At 41.7% G+C, this 25,626-nt stretch overlaps 1 protein-coding gene across 3 annotated transcripts in view; it reads left to right on the top strand.

Moving 5' to 3' along the window:
- The window catches only part of KLHL5 (kelch like family member 5), a 148,487-nt gene extending 125,529 nt beyond the window's left edge, over positions 1–22,958 (top strand). For all 3 annotated transcript variants that reach the window (XM_073561082.1, XM_073561083.1, XM_073561081.1), the window contains exons 7-11: positions 8,527–8,751; positions 8,957–9,119; positions 9,410–9,622; positions 15,519–15,690; positions 17,950–22,958. In XM_073561082.1, coding sequence (XP_073417183.1) covers positions 8,527–8,751; positions 8,957–9,119; positions 9,410–9,622; positions 15,519–15,690; positions 17,950–18,006 — 830 coding nt within the window. In that variant the 3' untranslated portion in view covers positions 18,007–22,958. The remainder of the gene's footprint in view (positions 1–8,526; positions 8,752–8,956; positions 9,120–9,409; positions 9,623–15,518; positions 15,691–17,949) is intronic.
- Positions 22,959–25,626: the final 2,668 nt, after the last annotated feature.

The raw sequence follows: 25,626 nt of genomic DNA, 5'->3' as shown, positions 1-25,626 counted from the left end.
TTCTCTGGTCAGATGAGACAAAAGTAGAGCTTTTTGGGCAAAGGCATCAACATAAAGTTTACAGGAGAAAAAAAGAGGCATTCAAAGAAAAAAAACACGGTCCCTACAGTCAAACATGGCCGAGGTTCCCTGATGTTTTGGTGTTGCTTTGCTGCCTCTGGCACTGGACTGCTTGACCGTGTGCATGGCATTATGAAGTCTGAAGACTACCAACAAATTTTGCAGCATAATGTAGGGCCCAGTGGGGCTATCATCCTTTATATATAAGGGAACTGTATGTCTTCCTTCCATCCTATCTCTTATTCCATTCCTTCTTTTGATCTTTGTTTTCTTTTCCCACTTTTGCTTCTTCTTCTTTTCCATCCATCCTTTTTTCCTTCCTCCAGTTTTCCTTTAATGTGTTGTCCAAGATTGAAAACAAAGAAGACAAAATCCCACCACAGCAGTTTTATGCCAAAAACGATACCCACCACAGCTGTTCACATGTTGTGTATGTTATTGTTGAAGTATTGAGATGGTAGCCAGACTCGTCAAGTCGGCTATTCACCAAGCTGAGCAGCACTATACAATATTGTGGTAATCGCATGCACTCATTGCCATTGTATATGGACTGAATGAGTGGTGCTGATCTAGAGGTTTTTATCTTTGGTGGATAGAGTACTTTAGGCCAACTCCATTTACGGTGAAGGAACTGAGCTTCAATATCATTCAAGTGTTGAGGTAGCTATTTAGGGAGGGCTAAATTAACCCTTCACGGTTGAGCCAGTGATCACCAAATTATTCCAGTGTTGCTAGCAACTCAAATGACCACACGGAGACGGGGGTCTCTGTACGGGAGGATCGACGCAGATCACTAGTCCCCTTTATTTTAGTCACTTCTTTTATAATCTTTTGCTTAATTATGCAAAGTACTCAGCTACCAATAACATCGTCGTAATACATTCACTTTATAAGCCAATAGCATTGCAAGAAAATCGGAAGATGTCCCTAGTTACGTGACGTAGAGAATAGAACAATAGCACATTCTTTTAGGGTCTCATCTCATATCTTGTACAAGCTGGAACAGTCTGGTTTCATAACAGCCGTGAACTTTCATCTAGTTAAGTTACAAAATTTAACTCGTAAACAACAAAATGGCGTCGCAAGCACAAAAATGGATCCCGGAGAACAAGATGTCCCGTACATCTGAATACTGTACTTCACACAAGACCCATGGACAAAACTAGTGATGTTTCTGGAAGAAAGTCCCTTGTTTTTCTAATCTTGTACAGACTCTATAGTGCTATTTAAGTTTTTAACATATAATTTCACCCTTTTTATAATAGTAATAATAATAAGTACATCTGAATACTGTACTTCACAATTCCCCCCTAGATAAATTTTGTTAACACATATGCAGCATCAGAGGTGCTATCCCAAGCTATCAGCTTGAGGGGTACTGGTCTTCACATGACTGATGCCGTGTTATCAGTCATGGCTGTCGCGGCGCACCTGTCCCCCCTGTATACTGCAGTTCACGAATAACAATTTTTGATAACGGTGGTGGAGATCTTTTGTAGGTAGCCATGTGCTTGGCTTCAACATCTTCATCAAGTAGCCTTTTGAGATCGGTGCAGAGAAAAGCAGGGGCAACGACACCTTTTGGTATCATCATTAGCGGTCTTAGTGCAGAATTTCCTAATACATACAGGAATACACCAAAGAACAAGTTTTAGTATCACATATACAACAAGGATACAGGCAGCATTGTGTAACAAGCTCTGTAAGATCCCAGCTATCCAGCCCCCAATTCCCTTAAACCAATTGGCTGTATTGAGAAAGGAGAAGGTATGAGACCACCAACTGTCCTTATTACGATCATTGTCTTTATCGTATTGATCTCTTAATCTTTGAATATCTTCTAGCTTTAACTTTTAACTTCTACCAATAATAATATGAAAAATGCGAAAAGCCAAAACATTATGTCCCCTTTATTTCCTATTGACTTGTTGGGTGATGAGGAGGACTTCATAGGGACCGTCATACAAGGGTTCTAGTCCGTGCTTCCTGACATGCCTCTTCACGACTACCAAATCACCAGGCTTCAGGTCATAACAGGTGTCGGTTTCTGCTGAATCTGAAAAAGAAAAGGAAACTAGAGTATGGGTGTTAGTAAAAAATCTTGCTAAGCCGAATAACATATTGGACAGCACGGTCAGTTTCTTCTGATAACTGCTGAGGCTGGAAATTTGCAACTGGGGGCCTAGCACCAAACTATATCTCATATGGGGACAGGCCAGGTTTTGCAATAGGGGTAGTACGGATGTGGTAGAGTACAATGGGTAGGAGCTCTGGCCATAGAGCCGTAGTCTCCTGCATCATTTTGGTCAATTGTCCCTTCAGTTTGCCGTTCAGCCTCTCAACTTTCCCACTGGATTGTGGGTGGTACGGAGTATGTAGGGCTACAGTGGATCCCAAGCATTGTCAGAACTTCTTGGTACACATGAGAAGAAAAGGCCGGGCCTTGGTCACTTTCAACAACTTCTGGAACCCCATATCTGCATATAACTTCCATCACCAGTTTCTTCGCTGTAGTTTTTGCAGTCATGTTGGTAACGGGGAATGCTTCCAGCCAACTGGAGAACATGTCAACAACAACCAAACCGTATTCATACCTTCCAGACTTAGGCAACATGATATGGTCCACCTGGAGCCTTTGGAAAGGATAGTCGGGCTTAGCAAGATGCTTCGGGGGTACACGTTGAAGTTGACTGGGATTACAAGTCTGACAGATATTACAGGAACGGTTGAGCGCTGTCAAAACTGTGGAAATTCCCGGGGCCCAGTAGAACTTTTGCACCAGTGCGAGGGCCTGATTCTTTCCTCGATGAGTAGGTCCATGTGCCCATATGGCAATAGCAGGGTACATCCGCTTAGGGAGACACACGAGTTGGTCCTTTTTCCAGAGACCATTATCCATACATGCCCCATCAGTCTTCCATTGCTTCACCTCTTCCTTTGGAGACATTCTCTGCATCGTCATTAAGCGGTCTCGCAGGGTCTGACAGAAAACTTCAGTCTGTTGTAGATCATCAGGTTCTTGTATGGTCAGTGCTTCTTGTGCTGACTGTGAGGGCGGGAGTGCAGCTGCGTGCACTACAGTGTCCTCTGTGGTAACAGCATATCCCGTGTGGAATCTATCAAACCCATCAGCATATCTTGAACCATCCGTGTATAACACCAGATCAGGATTTGGGAGTGGATTCTCACTGACATTTGGCGGAGTAGCTGTTTCTTCTGTCAGAAGTTGGGAACAATCATGTTGGAGAAAATCCTCATCACTGCCATCTTTCTTGGGGACCGGCAGTAAAGTAGCGGGGTTGATTGTTGTACAGCGATGCAACTTGACATAATCAGGCAAAAGGAGTGAACACTGCAGCCATAAGTGTAGTTGCACAGTCAAATGTCTTGGTTGGTGAAGGCTCAGTATTGCTGCAATATCATGCGGGGCAAAAATGTGCGTTTCATGTCCAAGAATTATGTCTGCAGTCTTGTCAAGCAACGACTGAGTGGCGTGAACTGCCCTCATACAACTTGGTGATGCTCGGGCCACTGGGTGGAGGCGGGCCGAATAATAGCCCACTGGTCGTTGCCTGTTGCCATGTGATTGTGTAAGCACCCCTGCTGCGTGTCCTTCATTCTCAGACACATACAAATGGAACGGTCGAGTATAGTCCGGGATGCCCAAGGCAGGGGCGGAAGCAATAAGCCGCTTCAACTCAGAGAAGGCATGACTAAGGCTTTCCATGAAAACCGGTGATCTTTCCTTGTAGCTCATTATGCCGTCTTTCAAGGCGTTGTAAAGGGGTTGCATTTTTCGGGATGCATCCGGTATCCACTGACGACAATAAGTGCACAGTCCAAGAAAATGCTGGAGTTCAGTTTCATCTTTTGGGAAAGGAAGGGAGCTGACAGCTATTTTTCTTTCTTCTGCGAGGTGTCTAGCACCCTGAAGGAGACAGTGACCCAAGAATATCACTTGACCAAGGCATAACTGAATTCTCGAGGCCGAAACCCGACAGTTCAGTGCTGCCAGATACTTAAGGAGGCTAACAGTGGCAGAAATGGCAAAAGACACCTGCTCATATTTTTTTCAAACTGGTTGGGACTGTTTTGGGCCCCTTGTGGCATAACTGTCCATATTAACTGTCGGCCCTGCTAAGCGAATGCAAATAGAAACTGGCAGTCTGGGTGTAACGGAATGCTAAAGAAGGCATTGGTAAGATCAATAACTGTAAACCAAGCAGCATCCTGGGGTATTTGGGACAAAAGAGTATGAGGATTAGGCACCAGGTTTGAGAAACACTTTTACTGGTTCTACAGGCATTTTCCCTATATCATTTGGCCCTTTTGACCAGAGTTTAGATGGTATCTCTGAGATGTATGGGGTGAGTCATTGATCCTCAGGCAATATTGGGGGTGGATCTGAGCCTATCAGGGCCATCATAACTGTAGGAAGGGCATGCAAAATACAGATTTCCTCACTGTCTTCATCTACATAGGGATTACGGTCATCTGTTAAAGTTTGGGCACCCCTATTAATGTTATCCTTTTTTCTTTATAACAATTTTGGTTTTTGCAACAGCTATTTGTTTCATATATCTAATAACTGATGGACTCAATTATATTTCTGGATTCAAATGAGGTTTATTGTACTAACAGAAAATGTGCAATCTGCATTTAAACAAAATTTGACCGGTGCAAAAGTATGGGCACCCTTATCATTTTCTTGATTTGAACACTCCTAACTACTTTTTACTGACTTCCTGAAGCACAAAATTGGTTTTGTAACCTCATTGAGCTTTGAACTTCATAGCCAGGTGTATCAAATCATGAGAAAAGGTATTTAAGGTGGCCACTTGCAAGTAGTTCTCCTATTTGATTCTCCTATGAAGAGTGGCATCATGGGCTCCTCAAAGCAACTCTCAAATGATCTGAAAACAAAGATTATTCAACATAGCTTTTCAGGGGAAGGATACAAAAAGTTGTCTCAGAGATTTAACCTGTCAGTTTCCACTGTGAGGAACATAATAAGGAAATGGAAGAACACAGGTGCAGTTCTTGTTAAGCCCAGAAGTGGCAGGCCAAGAAAAATATCAGAAAGGCAGAGAAGAAGAATGGTGAGAACAGTCAAGGACAATCCACAGACCACCTCCAAAGACCTGCAGCATCATCTTGCTGCAGATGGTGTCACTGTGCATCGGTCAACAATACAGCGCACTTTGCACAAGGAGAAGCTGTATGGAAGAGTGATGCGAAAGAAGCCGTTTCTGCAAGCACGCCACAAACAGAGTTGGGGCGGTTTGCAAAAGCACATTTGGACAAGCCAGTTACATTTTGGAAGAAGGTCCTGTGGACTGATGAAACAAAGATTGAGTTGTTTGGTCATACAAAAAGGCGTTATGCATGGAGGCTAAAAAACACAGCATTCCAAGAAAAACACTTGCTACCCACAGTAAAATTTGGTGGAGGTTCCATCATGCTTTGGGGCTGTGTGGCCAATGCCGGCACCAGGAATCTTGTTAAAGTTGAGGGTTGCATGGATTCAACTCAGTATCAGCAGATTCTTGACAATAATGTGCAAGAATCAGTGACGAAGTTGAAGTTACGCAGGGGATGGATATTTCAACAAGACAATGATCCAAAACACCGCTCCAAATCTACTCAGGCATTCATGCAGAGGAACAATTACAATGTTCTGGAATGGCCATCCCAGTCCCCAGACCTGAATATCATTGAACATCTGTGGGATGATTTGAAGCGGGCTGTCCATGCTCGGCGACCATCAAACTTAACTGAACTGGAATTGTTTTGTAAACAGGAATGGTCACAAATACCTTCATCCAGGAACTCATTAATAGCTACAGGAAGCGACTAGAGTCTGTTATTTTTGCAAAAGGAGGATCTACAAAATATTAATGTCACTTTTATGTTGAGGTGCCGATACTTTTGCACCGGTCAAATTTTGTTTAAATGCAGATTGCACATTTTCTGTTAGTACAATAAACCTCATTTGAATCCAGAAATATAACTGAGTCCATCAGTTATTAGATATATGAAACTGAAATAGCTGTTGCAAAAACCAAAATTGTTATAAAGAAAAAAGGTTAACATTAATAGGGGTGCCCAAACTTTAACATATGACTGTATATAACGTAAGAACCATCTGACCATCATCTTGGAGTTGTATTCCGGAGCGGAACTGTGATAATAAATCTGCCCCTAGTAAATTTACTGGACATGTGGGAGAGATTACAAACTGAATAGTAACCTCGGGGAAGGGTTTTATGGGGTTTATTAAAGTATATTAATTGGGTCTTGCCATCTACTCCGACTAAAATAGCAGGGAAATGACTCTCTCTGAAAGTGTTCGAGACGGGCACAGCGCCAGAATTAGCAGGGAGGGGCTGAGGAGCTGGGTTCCCAGTAGCTGAAGTCTGAGGGGGGGCCAGAGTTTGCTGTGTGGACTGAAGGGCACACTGATACTGATAAGGGACTCTGTACTCGCAGCCGCGCTGGGCATAATGGTGGGGGCTGGAGCAGCTGCTGGCTGCTAGCTTGCTTTTTTTTTCATTTTTTTCTCTCTGCTGAACAGACGGGTTAAATTCTTCTGAAAACTTTTTTTTTCTTTTTTTTAGCGGGGACTGAGGCTGGCAGCGGTGGCTGATAATAGATACCGTGGGCGTTTAACAAAGAAAAGGTGGGGGCTGCGACTCTCAGTCTCCTTGTACAATTGTTATCTAGCAGGGAGACCTCTTCTTTCAAATCATCACTTTTAACTATTTGCCTGCCTGACACAGTATCAGTCTTAGTTCCTTCTTAACCAATCACTTTCTCACACCACAGTCACTTGCTTGAACCACAATACATCCCGTCCTTGCCATAATAATAGACAACTTTTCCTTCTTCAACATAGCAGTAACAGAAACAATCAGAATTCACTTCCTCTGTTCTTCCTAACACCTTCGTCACACAATTCATGTGCCAAGCCACAAAATTCTTCTTTTCCTTCCACGGATTCTCTCATTTAGAGCTAAATATCCTTACTTCAGTTGTGCACAGATCTGGCAGCCGTTTCAGTCTCTGTTCCACCGGGTCAATAATCCCCCTCTAGGATTGCCCAAGATTCACGGTACTCAGTGAAAGGAGGAGGGCGTCTCAGACTATCCCTCCGGACACCTCTGGTTATATCTATCTATATATACCTGAGTTACGTATCCTACCCATCTTCGATCACATGACCACGCCTGATTACTAATAATGATCGGGAATTTCAGGATATTTTGACTATAAAGAGAGCCACAATCACTCGTCAATCCGGGGTGTCCGTCCCTTATGAGGTACGGTTGGAGCACTGGGCCCCCAACGGGACTGCACCTCTATATGATTCCACCCATGAATCACCCCACCACGGGGACAAACCTCAGATCCTCTTTGCAGCAACAAGCACAGGAAAACCACACCAAACGGTCAGTCTGAACAGTATAACTGCCAACTTACCGTGGTTGTCGTGGGGGATGATCAGTCCCAATTTTCCAGCACCTGTGTCCGCTCCGAGGGTCCTTTGTCTTGTTCTCCTCCGGGGGCAGATGCGTCTCTATTCGGGGGCCCCACGTTGGGCGCCAAGCTGTCTGGGTAGCTATTTAGGGAGGGCTAAATTAACCCTTCACGGTTGAGCCAGTGATCTCCAAATTATTCCAGTGTTGCTAGCAACTCAAATGACCACATGGAGACGGGGGTCTCTGTACGGGAGGATCGACGCAGATCACTAGTCCCCTTTATTTTAGTCACTTCTTTTATAATCTTTTGCTTAATTATGCAAAGTACTCAGCTACCAATAACATCGTCGTAATACATTCACTTTATAAGCCAATAGTATTGCAAGAAAATCGGAATATGTCCCTAGTTACGTGACGTAGAGAATAGAACAATAGCACATTCTTTTAGGGTCTCATCTTATATCTTGTACAAGCTGGAACAGTCTGGTTTCATAACAGCCGTGAACTTTCATCTAGTTAAGTTACAAAATTTAACTCATAAACAGCAAAATGGCATCGCAAGCACAAAAACGGATCCCGGAGAACAAGATGTCCCGTACATCTGAATACTGTACTTCACACAATACCCATGGACAAAACTAGTGATGTTTCTGGAAGAAAGTCCCTTGTTTTTCTAATCTTGTACAGACTCTATAGTGCTATTTAAGTTTTTAACATATAATTTCACCCTTTTTATAATAATAATAATAATAATATTTTTTAGAACCCTCTTCTCAAATGTTCACATTTTTACCTGGTTGCTATGTCTGATGCTGGCATTGTATCCATGCCATCCTTTGCTACCTGTGCCCTAGCCCTGTATACAAGTACTTTGGATTCTCGGCACACAGCACCGAGAGCACATGTCTCACAATACACTTCTTTATCTCTGCTTTTCTCCGACATTACTACTGCATTGTCATAACAAATATAACTCTTTGCTATCTAGGAGCTACTAGTATTGAAAAGTATGATCTACGGACCAACTTGTGGACACCAGTTGCAACCATGAATGGACGCAGGCTGCAATTCGGAGTTGCAGTGTTAGATGACAAACTGTATGTTGTTGGTGGAAGGGATGGACTGAAGACATTGAATAGTGTTGAGTGTTATAATCCTAAATCCAAAACATGGAGTGTCATGCCACCAATGTCTACACATCGGCACGGTCTTGGTAAGCACAGATATCCAGTGTTTGTACAGATATAATAATAACCCAAATTTGGTTTTGAATAGTGGACTCTGCCTTTTATGATGACTTGATCTCATGGGCTGCAGTTCAGGTTCAAGATCTGTTCTTCACTTGTATGTAGCATTGTGGTGCATTGCAATATATTCATTTAATAAATAGGCGCCTGCTTATATTTTTGTTATATTAGGTGTTGCAGTTTTAGAAGGTCCTATGTATGCTGTTGGAGGCCATGATGGTTGGAGCTACCTTAATACAGTGGAGCGGTGGGATCCTCAAGCTCGGCAATGGAACTTTGTTGCAAGTATATCAAATCCAAGGAGCACCGTCGGGGTAGCTGTCTTGGGCGGAAAGTGAGTAAATCATCAAGTTCAATTTAAGATTTCAAAACCTCAAGTTAAAATCTGCCTAGTTTATGTTGTTCGTGTGTCTTATCACAAATATAATGGGGGGAATTTATCATTTAATTTACGCCAAGTACCTGCTATATAAAAATAGAAAAAAATGAATAACCAGTTACTTTGTTCTTGCAATGAAACTTTAAAAGCATATTTTAATGTTACGGTAATTTAAATGACAGGTTTTTTTAGAACATTTGTGATTCTTTCAAGAAATATCACATCTTGGTTTCCTTGTTTTCCAGACTTTATGCAGTGGGTGGTCGGGATGGAAGTTCTTGCCTCAAGTCTGTAGAATGCTTTGATCCTCACACCAATAAGTGGACTTTGTGCTCCCAGATGTCTAAAAGAAGAGGGGGAGTTGGGGTAGCCACATGGAATGGTTTCCTCTATGCGATTGGGGGACATGATACACCAGCAACGAATTTAGCCTCTCGACTTTCAGACTGTGTGGAAAGGTAACTATCTCCATTTGTAGATCTACTGTACTCTCCACATATCTGCATGTGTCCTCTCACAGCGAGGCATTCACTTGTTAAAAAGAAGTCAACTGATCGCCTCAGGTCCATCTTCTCTAATTCCGGATGATCACCTGTTCTCACCAGGGAATTTAACATCTGGCCATACATTTGTGGCCAATGTAAAGGTTTAATACTTTAACCCCTTTCTGACATCAGACGTACTATCCCGTCCATGGGACCCGGGCCCCTATGCCCATGGACGGGATAGTACGTCTAGCGCGATCAGTGGCGCCCACGTGGTGAGCGCCGCTGATCGCGGCCGGGTGTCAGCTGATTATCACAGCTGACACCCGGCACAATGTGTCAGGGGCGGTCACGGACCGCCCCCGACACGTTAACCCCTTGCACACCGCGATCAAACATGATCGCGGTGTACCGGGGGTTAAAGGGAAGCATCAGCAGGGAGGGGGCTCCCTCCGTGCTTCCCTGAGCCCCCCACAGCAGCGCAATGTGCAGCGCTGCTGCGGGGGGCTCTTTCCCTGCAGGCTCCCGAATCCAAGATGGCGACGGGGGCCTTCGGGGGGCCTGCAGGGAGCTGGCTTCCTCAGTGCCTGCAAAGCGCAGGCATGAGGAAGTCTGCAGTAGTGCCTGTGACAGATCGCTGATCTGTCACAGTGATCTGTGATGTGACAGATCAGCGATCTGTCACAGGACAGTGATGTCCCACCTGGGACTATGTAATAAAGTTAAAAAAAATTTTAAAAAAGTGTTAAAATAATTTTAAAAAATTCGCCAAATAAATTAGAAAAAAAAAAAAATTTTTCCCCCAATAAATCCATCTTTTGGAAATAAAAAAAAAAACAATAAAAGTACACATATTAGGTATCGCCGCGTCTGTAACGACCCGCCCTATAAAACTGTCCCATTAGTTAACCCCTTTAGCCAACCCCTTAAAAAATAAAAATAAAAAACGAAGCAAAAAATAATGATTTATTACACTGGTCAACAGCATTTTTGGTGCCAAAGATATTTCATCGAATTTAGGGTATTTTTGGGGTGCTGATTCTGAATATGTCATCAGTTTTGCCAGATTGGCTCAAGTTTTTGAGATTTTTGGTATCTTATTTATAGCACTTGTTGGTAAATGCGACGCATCATCTCATTAATTTCTTTGGATTAGTACTTGAACTGAGCAGTTCTCAATATAGTTTTGTGTTAATTAGTGTTCTAAAAGTTTGTTCATAGCTTGATTTTTGCACTAACTTTATGTTGTTGTCTGTTTTCCAGTGAAAAGCATGAACTCATCAAGAAGAAGTTGTCTTAACGATCCAGACTCATTCTGTTACATTTGTGGTGAATACACACTGCCAAAACATAGAAGAAACATAACAGACTTCGTAAAAAAAGTGTATTTTGCCTATTTTGGGGTTATGCTTGGGGACCAAGACAAGTTTTGGGCACCACACATAGTGTGCAAAGCATGTATCGAATTATTACAAAAATGGAGCAAAGGACAAAGAAAAAGCTTCAAATTTGGTGTTCCAATGGTGTGGAGAGAGCCAAAAAATCATCATGATGACTGTTATTTATGGTAAACACAGGTACAGGCACATCTTCACAATGAGGGACAGGCCTTCTTGCAGATTCCATGTTACTCCCATTTTCGTTTCTTATGCTTATTGAATCCTTGCACTTGCACTGCACAGAAATAACAGTCATCATGATGATTTTTTGGCTCTCTCCACACCATTGGAACACCAAATTTGAAGCTTTTTCTTTGTCCTTTGCTCCATTTTCGTAATAATTCGATACATGCTTTGCACACTATGTGTGGTGCCCAAAACTTGTCTTGGTCCCCAAGCATAACCCCAAAATAGGCAAAATACACTTTTTTTACGAAGTGTGTTATGTTTCTTCTATGTTTTGGCAGTGTGTATTCACCACAAATGTAACAGAATGAGTCTGGATCGTTAAGACAACTTCTTCATGATGAGTTCATGCTTTTCACTGGAAAACAGACAACAACATAAAGTTAGTGCAAAAATCAAGCTATGAACAAACTTTTAGAACACTAATTAACACAAAACTATATTGAGAACTGCTCAGTTCAAGTACTAATCCAAAGAAATTAATGAGATGATGCGTCGCATTTACCAACAAGTGCTATAAATAAGATACCAAAAATCTCAAAAACTTGAGCCAATCTGGCAAAACTGATGACATATTCAGAATCAGCACCCCAAAAATACCCCAAATTCATTAAAATATTTTGGACACCAGAAAAAAAATTTTTTTTCGTTGACCTGTGTTATCATACCGCCAAACAAAAAGTGTAATAACGCGCGATCAAAAAGACGCATATAAATATCCATGGTACCGCTGAAAACGTCATCTTGTCACGCAAAAAACGAGCCGCCATACAGCATCATCAGCGAAAAAATAAAAAAGTTATAGCTCGCAGAATAAAGCGATGCAAAAATAATTATTTTTTATATAAAATAGTTTTCATTGCATAAAACCACCAAAACATAAATGACCTAAATGAGGTATTGCTGTAACCGTACTGACCCGAAGAATAAAACCACTTTATCAATTTTACCGCACGCGGAACAGTGTAAACGCACCCCCCCAAAAGAAATTCATGAAACGCTGGTTTTTGTTCATTCTGCATCCCAAAAATCGGAATAAAAAGCGATCAAAAAATGTCACGTGCCCGAAAATGGTACCAATAAAAACGTCAACTCGTCCCGCAAAAAATAAGACCTCACATGACTCGGTGGGTCAAAATATGGAAAAATTATAGCTCTCAATATGTGGTGATGCAAAAACTATTTTTACAATAAAAAGCGTCTTTTAGCGTGTGACAGCTGCCAAACATAAAAACCGCCATAAATAGTAAATCAAAAAATCCAACCCCCGTTATCGACCCCTTAGTTAGGGAAAAATAATAAAATAAAAAAAATGTATGTATTTCCATTTTCCCGTTAGGGCTAGGGTTAGGGCTGAGATTAGGGTTAGGGGTGTGTTGGGGTTCGGGTTGGAGATAGAATTGGGGGTTTCCACTGTTTGGGCACATCAGGGGCTCTCCAAATGCAACATGGCGTCTGATCTCAATTCCAGCCAATTCTGAGTTGAAAAAGTCAAATGGTGCTCCTTCCCTTCCAAGCTCTGCCATGCGCCCAAACAGTGTTTTACTCCCACATATAGGGTATCAGCCTACTTAGGACAAATTGCAAAACAACTTTTGGGGTCCAATTTCTCCTATTACCCTTAGGAAAATAAAAAATTGGGGGCAAAAATATCATTTTTGTGAAAAAAAAAGATTTTTTTATTTTCACGTCCGAGCGTTATAAACTTCTGTGAAGCACTTGGGGGTTCAAAGTGCTCACCACACATCTAGATAAGTTTTGTGGGGGGTCTAGTGTCCAAAATGGGGTCACTTGTGGGGAGTTTTAATAGTTTAGGTACATCAGGGGCTCTCCAAACGCACATGACACGCGCAGACCATCCATCAAAGTCTGCATTCCAAAACGTCACTACTTCCCTTCCGAGCCCCGACGTGTGCCCATACAGTAGTTTTCTCCCACATATGGGGTATCAGTGTACTCAGGACAAATTGGACAACAACTTTTGGGGTCCAATTTCTCCTGTTATCCTTGGGAAAATGAAAAAATTGGGGACTAATTGATCATGTTTGTGGAAAAAATACGATTTTTTTATTTTCATGCCCGGGCATTATAAACTTCCGTGAAGCCCTTGGGGGTTCAAAGTGCTCACCACACATCTAGATAAGTTCCTTGGGGGGTCTAGTTTACAAAACGGTGTCATTTGTGGGGGGTTTCCACTGTTTTGGTACATCAGGGGTTTTCCAATTGCGACATGGTGTCCGATCTCAATTCCAGCCAAAAACGTCAAATGGCGCTGCTTCCCTTCCGAGCTCTGCCATGCGCCCAAATAATGGTTTACCCCCACATGTGTGGTATCGGCATACTCAGGACAAATTGCACAATAACTTTTAGGGTCCTTTTACCCTTGGAAAAATAAAAATTGGGGGTGAAAAGATAATTTTTGTGGAAAAAATATGATTTTTTAATTGTACCGCTGTACGTTATAAACTTCTGTGAAGCCCTTGTGGGTTCAAAGTTCTCACCACATATCTAGATAAGTTCCTTTGGGGGTCTAGTTTCCAAAATGGGGTCACTTTTAGGGGGTTTCCACTGTTTAGGCACATCAGGGACTCTCCAAACATGACATGGCGTCCGATCTGAATTCCAGCCAATTTTGCATTGAAAAAGTCAAACGGCGCTCCTTCCATTCTGAGCTCTGCCATGCGCCAAAACAGTCTCCCCCCCCCCCCACATATCAGGTATCAGCGTACTCAGGACAAATTGCACAATAACTTTTGCAGTCCAATTTCTCCTGTTACCCTTGGTAAAATAAAAAAAATTGAACCTGAAGTATTTTTTTTGTGAAAAAAGTTAGATGTTCATTTTTTTTTAAATATTCAAAAATATTCCTGTGACGCACCTAAAGGGTTAATAAACTTCTTGAATGTGGTTTTGAGCACCATAAGGGGTGCAGTTTTTAGAATGGTGTCACTTTTGGGTATTTTCTATCATATAGACCCCTCAAAGTGGCTTCAAATGTGATGTGGTTCGTAAAAATATAATGGTGTTGCAAAAATGAGAAATCGCTGGTCAATTTTTAACCCTTATAACTTCCTAACAAAAAAAAATTTTGGTTCCAAAATTGTGCTGATGTAAAGTAAACATGTGGGAAATGTTAGTTATCAAGTTTTTTGTGTGCCGTATCTCTGTGATTTAAGGGCATACAAATTCAAAGTTGGAAAATTGCGAAATTTTCAAAATTTTCGCCAAATGTCCGTTTTTCTCACAAATAAACGCAAGTTGTTTGAATGAAATTTTACCACTATCATGAAGTACAATATGTCACGAGAAAACAATGTCAGAATCACCGGGATCCATGGAAGCGTTCCAGAGTTATGACCTCATAAAAGGACAGTGGTCAGAATTGTAAAAATTGGCCCGGTCATGAACGTGCAAACCACCCTTGGGGGTGAAGGGGTTAAAGGGAGCTGTCATTAGATTCATGCCCAAAAGATGGGTAGTGTGAATCAGACACTGGCTGTTCGATTACAGGCAGGAACGTCTTTCTCTGAAAAGCTGCAGTGTAAACACCTATATGAGAATGCGGCCCGGGACTGTGTGTACCTCCTTGAGGTGAGTGGATCGCTTTGTGCAACCCTCGTCTACGGTTCAGTTCAGTGCTCTCAGGCCATGGACTGACCGTGCAGATTTCTTTACCTTCCAGGATCCCGGGCTCATCTTGTGACTTGCTATGCTTGCACATCATCACCTGTGTACCTCACGGAACACAAATGTCCCACCAGGGATCCGCTCATCTCTAGCATCTTCTCACTTGTCCGATGTGGTCTCTGTTCTGCTTCTCCCACCTCACTCCCCATGACGGACAGGAATATCTCTATGTAGACACACAGGGAGAGTTCTGTCAGTTGCGCGCAGGGTGGGGAGAAGCAGGCCAGTTACCACATCGGACTAGTCAGAGTAGACGCATTGTCCTCAGCCAGCTTCTCAAGTATGTTTACACTGCAGCATTTCTAAGAAGTGTGTACTGATATATAATGTGGTTGTCCTCATGAAACAAGTCCTATAAGATATCCATCGCCTATTGAAGACTGGTGCCACCAGAACGACGGCTCCCAAGAATGTGTCTATAAAATACCTCATCTTATACTGATGGCTGTAGACCTTGACCGTACATTTCAGTTATAACTCCGAGTATAGACATGTTAACTATATATATATATATATATATATATATATATATATATATACATATGCTACTTTTATAGGTATGATCCCAAGACAGACATGTGGACTTCAGTAGCCTCCATGAGCATTAGCCGGGATGCAGTGGGTGTCTGTCTGTTGGGCGACAGACTGTATGCTGTTGGTGGATATGATGGACAGAGTTATCTTAATAATGTGGAGGCTTATGACCCGCAAACAAATGAATGGACACAGGTCAGTAAAACTACTTTTAGTAAGTACTTAAAAGGGAACCTGACAGCTGATACAGGCTGCCCAATCAATGGGCGGCATGTATCAGACCGTGCCTGCACGATTCAAACCATATATGTTTATTTCTAAAATGCTGCAGTGTTTTCAATGAAAAACATAGGTTAATAGCTGCCGAGCCATGCTGGAGACTAGTCAGACAGGCGGGACCCCGGCAGCTTCTCCCCATCCACTGCCTTTGAGCGATAGGTCTTTTGAAAAACACACGCAGGGAGAAACCGGTCACTCCAGGACAGCGAGTGGGGAGAAGCTTCAGGAGAACCATTTGTATAATATAAAAATTTTATTAAGGTTTAATAATAGGTATGAATGGCAAAATAATATTAAAATTGCTGAAATATGTTTAAAAGAAACAAGTGCGCATATACAGGAAAAAATAATAATTACCATATAAAATCAATTGCAATGGTACAGTATATAGTAACCTATAAAGGTAATAAAATCCCTATAAAAAACCTCTAGATGGCAGTGAAAAAGTGTGAAAGATATCACAAAATAAAGTGCAATCGTGCAAAGCTGTAATTAATGAGAAAAATAAAAGTGCAAAGTGCAAATAGCAATGTACACCGACAGGTGTATTATAAACAACGCACAATGGCATAAAAAACAGAAGCATGTGAACACACATGAATAAAAATAAAGTGCAGATACTAAATCAGCCATAGGTTATTATTCAAAATAGAAGCCGCGGAGACACCATCACATGTTTCTCAACGCAAGCAATGACTAGCCAGGTCTTTCCCCGGGAGGGAACAACCACGGGAAGGGCAGTCTCCAATGAAGGAAACCACCTATGCCAAAACATGGTATCCATCCACAGACAGCTGTTTCAGGGTATTGCCCCTCATCAGTGTGGAGTAAGAAACTGGCCAGTAGGAGCAATGCCTAGTAGAAGACTGTGAAAAATTAGGATGCATGAACTCATGGAGATCAACATCCAACACTGCGGAGACACCATCACATGTTTCTCAACGCAGTGATTCTAGAGAAATGCCCCCATCCCTTATGGGAAATATGTAAATATATGCAAAACATAAGCCGCGGAGACACCATCACATGTTTCTCAATGCAAGCAATGACTAGCCAGGTCTTTCCCCGGGAGGGAACAACCACGGGAAGGGCAGTCTCCAGTGAAGGAAACCACCTATGCCAAAACATGGTATCCATCCACAGACAGCTGTTTCGGGGTATTGCCCCTCATCAGTGTGGAGTAGGAAACTGGCCAGTAGGAGCAATGCCTAGTAGAAGACTGTGAAAAATGAGGGTGGGGGCATTGCCCTAGAATCACTGCGTTGAGAAACATGTGATGGTGTCTCTGCAGTGTGGGATGTTGATCTCCATGAGTTCATTCATCCTCATTTTTCACAGTCTTCTACTAGGCATTGCTCCTACTGGCCAGTTTCCTACTCCACACTGATGAGGGGCAATACCCCGAAACAGCTGTCTGTGGATGGATACCATGTTTTGGCATAGGTGGTTTCCTTCACTGGAGACTGCCCTTCCCATGGTTGTTCCCTCCCGGGGAAAGACCTGGCTAGTCATTGCTTGCGTTGAGAAACATGTGATGATGTCTCCGCGGCTTGTGTTTTGCATATATTTACATATTTCCCATAAGGGTGGGGGCATTGCCCTAGAATCACTGCGATGAGAAAAATGTGATGGTGTCGCCGCAGTGTTGGATGTTGATTTCCATGAGTTCATTATCCTCATTTTTCACATTATTCAAAATAGGACAGGATAGCTTAAGGGGTTAAGATCCTGAGCGCACAAGGGACACCCCAATGCATTTCTATGGTGCCATAAAAAGTCGTAGGAGGGCCGTGTCCCGTATGGCCGTGAGGGCGTATTTGCGGCCGTGAAAAAATATAGAGCTTGCTCGATATTTTTCACGGCTTACGGCCACAATGCTTTTCAATGGTACCGCAAAAACAACGGCAGCTTGTTTTTGCGGTACACCGTATCTGCGGATCGCTGTTTTTTTCCCTGCTATTTGTTATAACGGAAAAACAGAGATCCAAGAAGGTTTTTTTGCGGCCCATAAAAACGGGCCGCAAAATACCCGGCATGTGTGAAAGTAGCCTAACCGTCACATTAAAGGGGTTGTCCACTACTTTTTTTTTTATATATACAGAGGGTGACTTTTGCCTTATTTTAGATCATAATCCACATCATCAGAGTTATATGAATTTCTCTTTGCTCTTTCAGGTTGCCCCTTTGTGCCTTGGCAGAGCCGGGGCATGCGTTGTCACAGTGAAACTATAGCCTACAAGCTTTCTACGTCATCTGCACAGACGTTCACAATCCCAAAGAGCTACACAACCATGACTTATGTGAAGGACACTCGGCTTTATTGTGAAGGGTTAAAAGCTACTACTACTATTATTTATCACGCGCTATGTCGCTCCACCTGCAAACTTTATAGATGTTGATCATTTATCTACGAGAGAGTATTTAACTCATTATATTGGACCAACATGTAAGAAGCAGAAAGAAGTTTTATTTCCTAATGTTCCGGGTGCATTTGCAGGGCAAACTATGTAACCGGTCAGGTATTCGTCCATCAGACGTAGGACATCGAAGTGTTATGTAGTTGTCTCTTATCTATACAGTCACATGCGAAGCCATCGCTTATTGCCGAATCAAAGCACGTGCAGCCAGGGTGTGATCCCCTGGCCACAAGTGCAGATGTTACATGGAGTCCATTGTAAAAGAGACAGAAAGGATGAAGAGCGAAGAATGAAAACTGAAGCAAAAAAAGTTTTTTCTCTTTATTTGTGTCCAGACTTGGGGCCTGGTGATGTTAAATGTTTGTTCGCCTTTATTTGACCAAAGTTTTTTTGTTTGTTTGTTTTAATTCTACATTTGTAATTTTTGCAAAACAGTGTTTTTTTCAGATATATGGTATGCAAATCAGCTCTCTTCCAGAGGAGTTCCCCTATAGAGGCAATATCAGTGGGTCCATAATATGTATGGGGGGGCTTCCTGTCTTGTTCGTGACATATGGTGTCATGGAGAGAAGGATCCGGTTTGTTGAATTGCAGTGGCCGATCTTTTTGTTCTCCCAGGAAGTAAGACACCTAGAGAACACAGGAATGGTTGGCCGAGCCTAGTGTTTCTGTGTATAGGAGAGTCTGGAGAGATAACGATCGGCCAAACGATTATTCAGCCAACAATTATCTGCCTATAGTCACTGTCTGACTCCTTTACGAGCATTGAGATATGACTAAAGGCCCTTTTACATTTAGCGATGCACCAGCGATCCCGACAACGATACGACCCGGTCAGGATCGCTGGTGCATCGCTAAATGGTCGCTAGTGAGCTGCCACACAGAAAGATCTCACAGCGATGCAGCAGACGATACTCACCTTTCACACACAGCGATCCTGACGTCCTCCCGCCCGCCTCCACACGTCGCTCGTCTGCGCCACAGGAAGCCCAGCAGGAAGCACCCGACTAGAAATGGAGCCAGCCGATCTCACGCGATCAGCGATGGACAGCGGGGGAGCCGGTCGGCGGTAAGTATAACACATAGCGATATCGCTAGCAATATCGCTGCTACGTCACAAAATCGGTGACGTTATAGCGATATTGCTAGCGATATCGCTATGTGTAAAACCCCCTTAAGAATACAAGCCAAACCAATATCCTTGAAGACAGAAACTCCCATCTGCAGAAAGGGTTCAAGCCCCTTAGAGTACTGGTTGGTTGTGTGAGTGGCCTTTGTTTTTGGGTCTAGGGCAGTGAAGTTATTCCTAGTGAAGACCGCCAGTGGGTGTAGTGAGTTTATTAAACAAAATGTGTAATATATGTGTGAAAGAAACCCACCATATGGTAAATGCAGCCGGCAAGGAGAGTTGGTAAAGTGTGGTTGGTATGCCATGTTCATTCAGTCTTAATAAAACCCCGAAAAGCCAAATAAAGATGAAGATCCAACACCAAAGGGATAGGATCTTCTTTAAAATAGGCTGAGCTCATGAATAAGCTTCGTGGGTTGAACCTTTTGGGTCATGCACTACTATAGTAAATATTTCTAAAGACAGATATCAAGCTACAAATATGATATAATCTCACAATAATAGACCAAATTTCTGTATATGATGATATTTTAGGATACACTTTGTGTATGTAAAGTGTGTGAAAAGGTAAGCATGCCAGTATGATACTCTATAACAGTTATACTATTAAATAGTACTGCACCCACTAATACTCCCCTTCCCCCATCCAAAAATGCTAGACAAGTGACTGATGAGAATGGATTTCCTGTTGATTTAGTAAAGTTGAACTTACAAGGAATCTGTCACCAGGTTTTTTCTCCCTAATTTGAGAGCAGCGTAATGCTGACTCCAGCAATGTATCACTTACTGGGCTTCCCGCTATAATTTTTATATAATTACTGTTTTATCTGCAGGAGATTATCACTGGAGGACTATTAAAATTGCTGCCAAGTAGTCAAACCACAGCCTCTCCACTGATTGGCTGCTTTCTGCATACACTGTGCATAGGCAGAAAGGAGCCAATTAGAGATGTGGGCGGAGTTATACAGGGCTCTGCATTCAGAGAACTACTAGATTTGTAGCGGATAAACAGTTTGTTTTTTTTTTTAATCAAAACTGTAGCACTACAGCAAGTGACACATCACTAGAATCCAAGTCTCTACCCATGCATGATGCTGCTCTCAGATAGGGTAGTAAAAACCTGGTGACTGATTCCTTTTAATATCGGGAATTTGACTAGCTTTACGCATCACAAAATTAAATACCAAAGTTGTTCTAATATTTGCTAAACGTAATATTTTTCATGGAATATTCCGATTTATAGTTACTAAATCTGTATGTGGAAAGACATTATTGATTTGTCCTGTTAATTGGTAAGTAAGAACAGCTTGGGGATTTTACACCTCTTGCAATATGTTGGTGTTCCTTTAGAGATCAAGAAGTGGCTTACTAATGGCACTTTAATTGAGAAAGAAAATGCAGGTAAGTAAGGGGGACTATTGATGCCTAAGATATGTAGTATGGATGGATAAAGATTAGTTAGCATGGGATAGAGCAGGTTTACCATGTAATAATTGTGAATTGCTACAAAGGAAGATGACTTCTAATATTATTTAAAGGGAATCTGTCACCTCATTTTGGTGGGCTATGTAAATGACTTGTGTCCAGTCCGATGGGCGGTCTGAGCTCCTTTCCTCCACCCCTCCTTGGCCGCTGTCCGCAATATTTCTGGGAATTTCCGTACTTGTCCCCTATATTCCGCGCTTGCGCATTGCAATCTGGACTTGCGCACACGCAGTATGCTTTGCCCAACTGCGGGCAAAGCCGAAAAGCATTACTGCGCATGCGCCGGTGAACTATGTCCCGGAAGTATTTGGCTGTGTTCCAGGACATAGTTCCAGGACATAGTTCACCGGCGCAAGATTCCCTTTAATAAGATTAGCTGAATCCTCATGTAGCTGTATGAAGAAGATTATTGGCAGTAGAAGCGCCACTTTATATAGGGCCCAATGGCAATGTATGGCAGATAACGTACGATGGGTGATCTCAGCCTTCAGCGCACCTCATGATGTAAGAACACTGGCCTATGACGACGGATGAGCGTCCTTTCCTGATTCTCTTTAAGACCCACCTCTTCTCCCAGTTTTGTATTGCACTTATAGAATTATTTTTTAATTTCTCTTCCCTAGCCTCTACATTGTTAATGCAAAATAGCACACAACAAAATAAATATCTGATACAAAGTCTTGTAATGTTTGTGGAAATGTCGTTCTCTGCACTTTTTGAAAATGTCTGCCATTCAATTGAGAAATATCAAAAGGATTTATCTGGGTGATAAGATCCCATCGATCGTCAAAATGAAGACACGGGAGAGCCCAGCTGAGAATACCTTTTCTCCGAGAACTGAAGATTGTCTTAATAATCTTTAGTCTTTAGTCTCGGAGGATAAGAGTGCTATGTGGAGTGTTTCTGCTCTTTTATTTTGGCAATGTGTTGGGATCTCAGCACCTGTACCTCCACCTTTCAAAACTCCTGTCTCTATGCACTTAAGACCCCCGTACATATAAGATGAAAGTCAGTGGAATCTGTGGACCTTTTCATGGGAATAGGGGCCTCTCTACTCTTTAGCTTACACATAATGTCAGGATAGAGAAATGGACAACTGGAATATCATTAGCTAATCCTTTAAAGGTAGCCACTGTCTCCTCTCTCCCCATTCAAAACACACGAGCGCTCGGCCATGACGTGCACTCATGTGTATGGGGCATTCAGGAGACATAGCTCTCTGATCAGAGAACAGCGATCTCTTGTTTATTGCAAACTCTACTTTTTAAGCGGCGTGCATTCAACTCTGTGTCCAGCTCTTCCATGAAGATAACTAAATGGACATAAATTTGCAAATTTGTGGCTTACCAACCATGTTTTCTATGGATTGTCTGTTTAGTAACCCCATTTTCAAGCACAGTTTTATTTCAAATTGAACCAATTTCTTGGCCCACCCCATATAGGACTTCATTGAAGTTTCCACCAGTGACTTATGTCAAATGTCGAGACCAGGGCATAGCGTAAAGGGGGTGCTAAGTAGCCTTGTGGCTGCAGGAGTCCAAAGGCCACATAAAAAGGTCACGGGTTTGGGAATGGAACTTGGTAAGTGTGGATGCCTTTGAAAAGATAACTTTCTATAGAAAAGCTACCATCTCCACCACTCTTCTAGTAAAATATATTTATAGTTGTTTTTTTTTCTTATTGTGGTATCATTTAAATATTACATTTTGGTCACTATTCCTCCAGCATTTTCACATTTCTCTTCTATTTATTGTATTGTCTTTTTTTTAATTATTATTATGCAACTGTTCAACAAGAAACTTTTTGGTGTGGGTAAAAGATGTGCATTTTATAGTACTTTATCAGCGCTTTTGTATGGTAATCTTGTATTCCACTGTGTGCCTTCCTCTCTCATTACACACAGCTTTTGGCCTTATTATAATGACTTTCACTTGCAAATTCAATACAACATCCTAAATACTATTCCTTTTGTTTAACACGTACACTGATTCTTTTTGCACTTTTGACAGTGTTATGTTTCAGGCTTTTTTTTTCCCTTTTATGTGCAATACTCTCTGATGTTCTGTGCTATTTCTTTTTATATAATTATGTGCATTTTCACACATTTGTATTAGGAAATGATATATGGAAATAAAACCTTTTATGCACTTTGACTTGTTTGTTCCTTATAGATGATCTGTTATTCCATTGTTATTGTATTTCTTTAACTAGAGATGAGCGACTTTGCCTTTTTTTGGGTCGAGTCGGGTTTCATTCATTTCGCAAAAGTCGGGTCGAACACAATCGGCCGATTATCGTGAAAAGTCGAAGGCCGATTGAAACACGAAACCCAATGCAAGTGAATGGGGAAGAAAAGTCGGCAGTGAGTGGAGGACAGGAAACACACCTACAGTGCCCATTTTAATGCCAAAAACATCAATTCTTATTACTTAAGCTTGTCAACCTTAATCTGACGATGGTGCCATCAGCAACGATTTGGATTTATGCATCACAGAGTGAATTACCTTTACGATGGACTACTTGCTAGAGATGGGGTGCACCTTACGAAGACTGGAAAACATGTATTTGGAAGTCGCCTTGCTGCACTTGTAAGGAGAGCTTTAAACTAGAACAACATGGGAAGGGAAGCAAAAGGCCAGAAAAAGCCATACACCTGACAAATGCTATTGAGAACTCTGCTATTAGAAGTGGAAAGGAAGAAGAAAGACAAAAGAATCTAATTGATAAAAATATTGGAGAAAGAGAAACCTATCACAAACTAAAATGTTTCTATACTAATGCACAAAGCATGGGCAACAAACAAGGAGAATTGGAACTACTAGCGCAGGAAAAGAAATATGATGTCATTGGAATCACTGAAACTTGGTGGGACAATACACATGATTGGAATACAAGACTAGAAGGATACAACTTATTTGCAAGAAACAGACTTGATAAACGAGGAGGAGGTGTCGCATTGTATGTTAGAAACGCGTATATCTGCACAGAGATTGAAGCTTCAGAGACTGGGAGTTCTGTGGAAACTGTTTGGGTAAGAATACAAGGACAGAACAATGGAAATGACACCATTGTAGGCATTTATTACAGGCCGCCTGTGCAAGCCGAAGATATGGATGAACTCTTTATGCATCAAATGGCCAAGTTCTCCAAAAAATATGACATAGTTGTCATGGGAGATTTCAACTATCCAGACATTTGTTGGGAATCTCTCTCAGGCAAAACTAACAGGTCAAGGAAATTCTTATCCTCTCTTGCTGACAACTTTATCTTCCAAAAGGTAGGGGAGAAAACAAGGGGAACTGCTACCTTGGATCTAATCCTTATAAATAGGGAGGAAATGGTTGAGGAGGTAAAAGTGGCTGGGACCCTAGGAGGTAGCGACCATGCTATTTTAGAATTTTGGATAACTACAGGAGGAAGACCTGTGAAGACTCAGACATCAAGGTTAGATTTCAGAAAGGCAGATTTTAAGGGATTCAGAAAGCGAATTGGAGGGATCCAATGGCTGGATATCCTTAAAGACAAAAATGTCCAGGAAGGATGGGAAATCTTGAAAAATGAAATTCTCAAAGCACAGTTAACAATTCCGAAAAGAGGGAAGAATAGGAAGCATTTAAGGAAACCAGGATGGATGAACACAGAACTTAAGCACATACTAAAAAGGAAGAAAAAAAATGTTTATAAAATGGAAAGAGGGAGGCATATCTAAAGAAGAATATAATGCTGTCTGCAGAACCTGCAGGGCACAAATAAGATAACTAAAGCTGACAATGAATTGAGGCTTGCAAGAGATGTCAAAAGCAATAATAAAGGATTTTGGGGATATGTCAAAAGTAAAAGAAAAGTCAAAGATGCTATAGGATTTTTACAGGATGAAAATGATGAAATGGTAAGACAGGATGTTGAGAAGGACGAACTTTTAAATTCCTATTTTGCATCTGTTTTATCTCAGAAAGGAAATGTAACATCAACTGTTCTTCACTGTCCTATTAAAGGAATAGAAGAATCCAGGATATCTATAAACAGAAAGATAGTGAGGAAACACTTAGCCTAACCTAAATGAGTTCAAGTTTCCAGGTCCAGATGAATTACACCCCAGAGTACTGAAGGAGATAGCAGAAGAAATTTTTGAACCCCTCTCCATAATCTTTGAAAATTCTTGGAGAACAGGAGAAGTCCCAGAAGACTGGAGAAGAGCAAATGTTGTTCCTATCTTCGAAAAGGGGAAGAAGGTGGACCCAGGCAACTATAGGCTGGTGAGTCTGACTTCTATACCAGGAAAGATCTTTGAACAAATTATTAAACATGTATGTCAGTACCTGGATAAGAATGAAGTGATTAAACAGAGTCAGCATGGGTTTGTAACTAATAAGTCATGTCAGACTAAATTTCCTTCTATGACGGAATCACTGATTGGGTGGATCAAGGAATAGCTAATACTAGAGAAGAGAGAGAGCGGATTCAAAAAGATATAAATAAACTGGAGAAGTGGGCAGCAACTAACAGAATGGTTTTTAACAAGGAAAAATGCAAAGTACTACATCTGGGCAATAAAAATGAAAAAAGCATATACAGAATGGGAGGAATAGGGCTAAGCAACAGCACATGTGAAAAAGACTTGGGTATACTAATAGATCACAGACTGAATATGAGTCAACAGTGTGATGCAGCAGCAAAAAAGGCAAATGCAATTCTAAGATGTATTAACAGAAGCATAGAGTCTAGATCACATGAAGTCATTATTTCCCTCTACTCCTCTTTGGTCAGACCTCATCTGGAATATTGTGTCCAGTTTTGGGCACCACATTTTAAAAAAGACAT

Source organism: Dendrobates tinctorius, unplaced genomic scaffold (assembly GCF_039654945.1).
Source record: "Dendrobates tinctorius isolate UK_male_01 unplaced genomic scaffold, ASM3965494v1 ptg000314l, whole genome shotgun sequence".
Lineage (NCBI taxonomy): Eukaryota > Metazoa > Chordata > Amphibia > Anura > Dendrobatidae > Dendrobates > Dendrobates tinctorius.
This window is presented reverse-complemented; position numbering and strand designations above follow the sequence as displayed.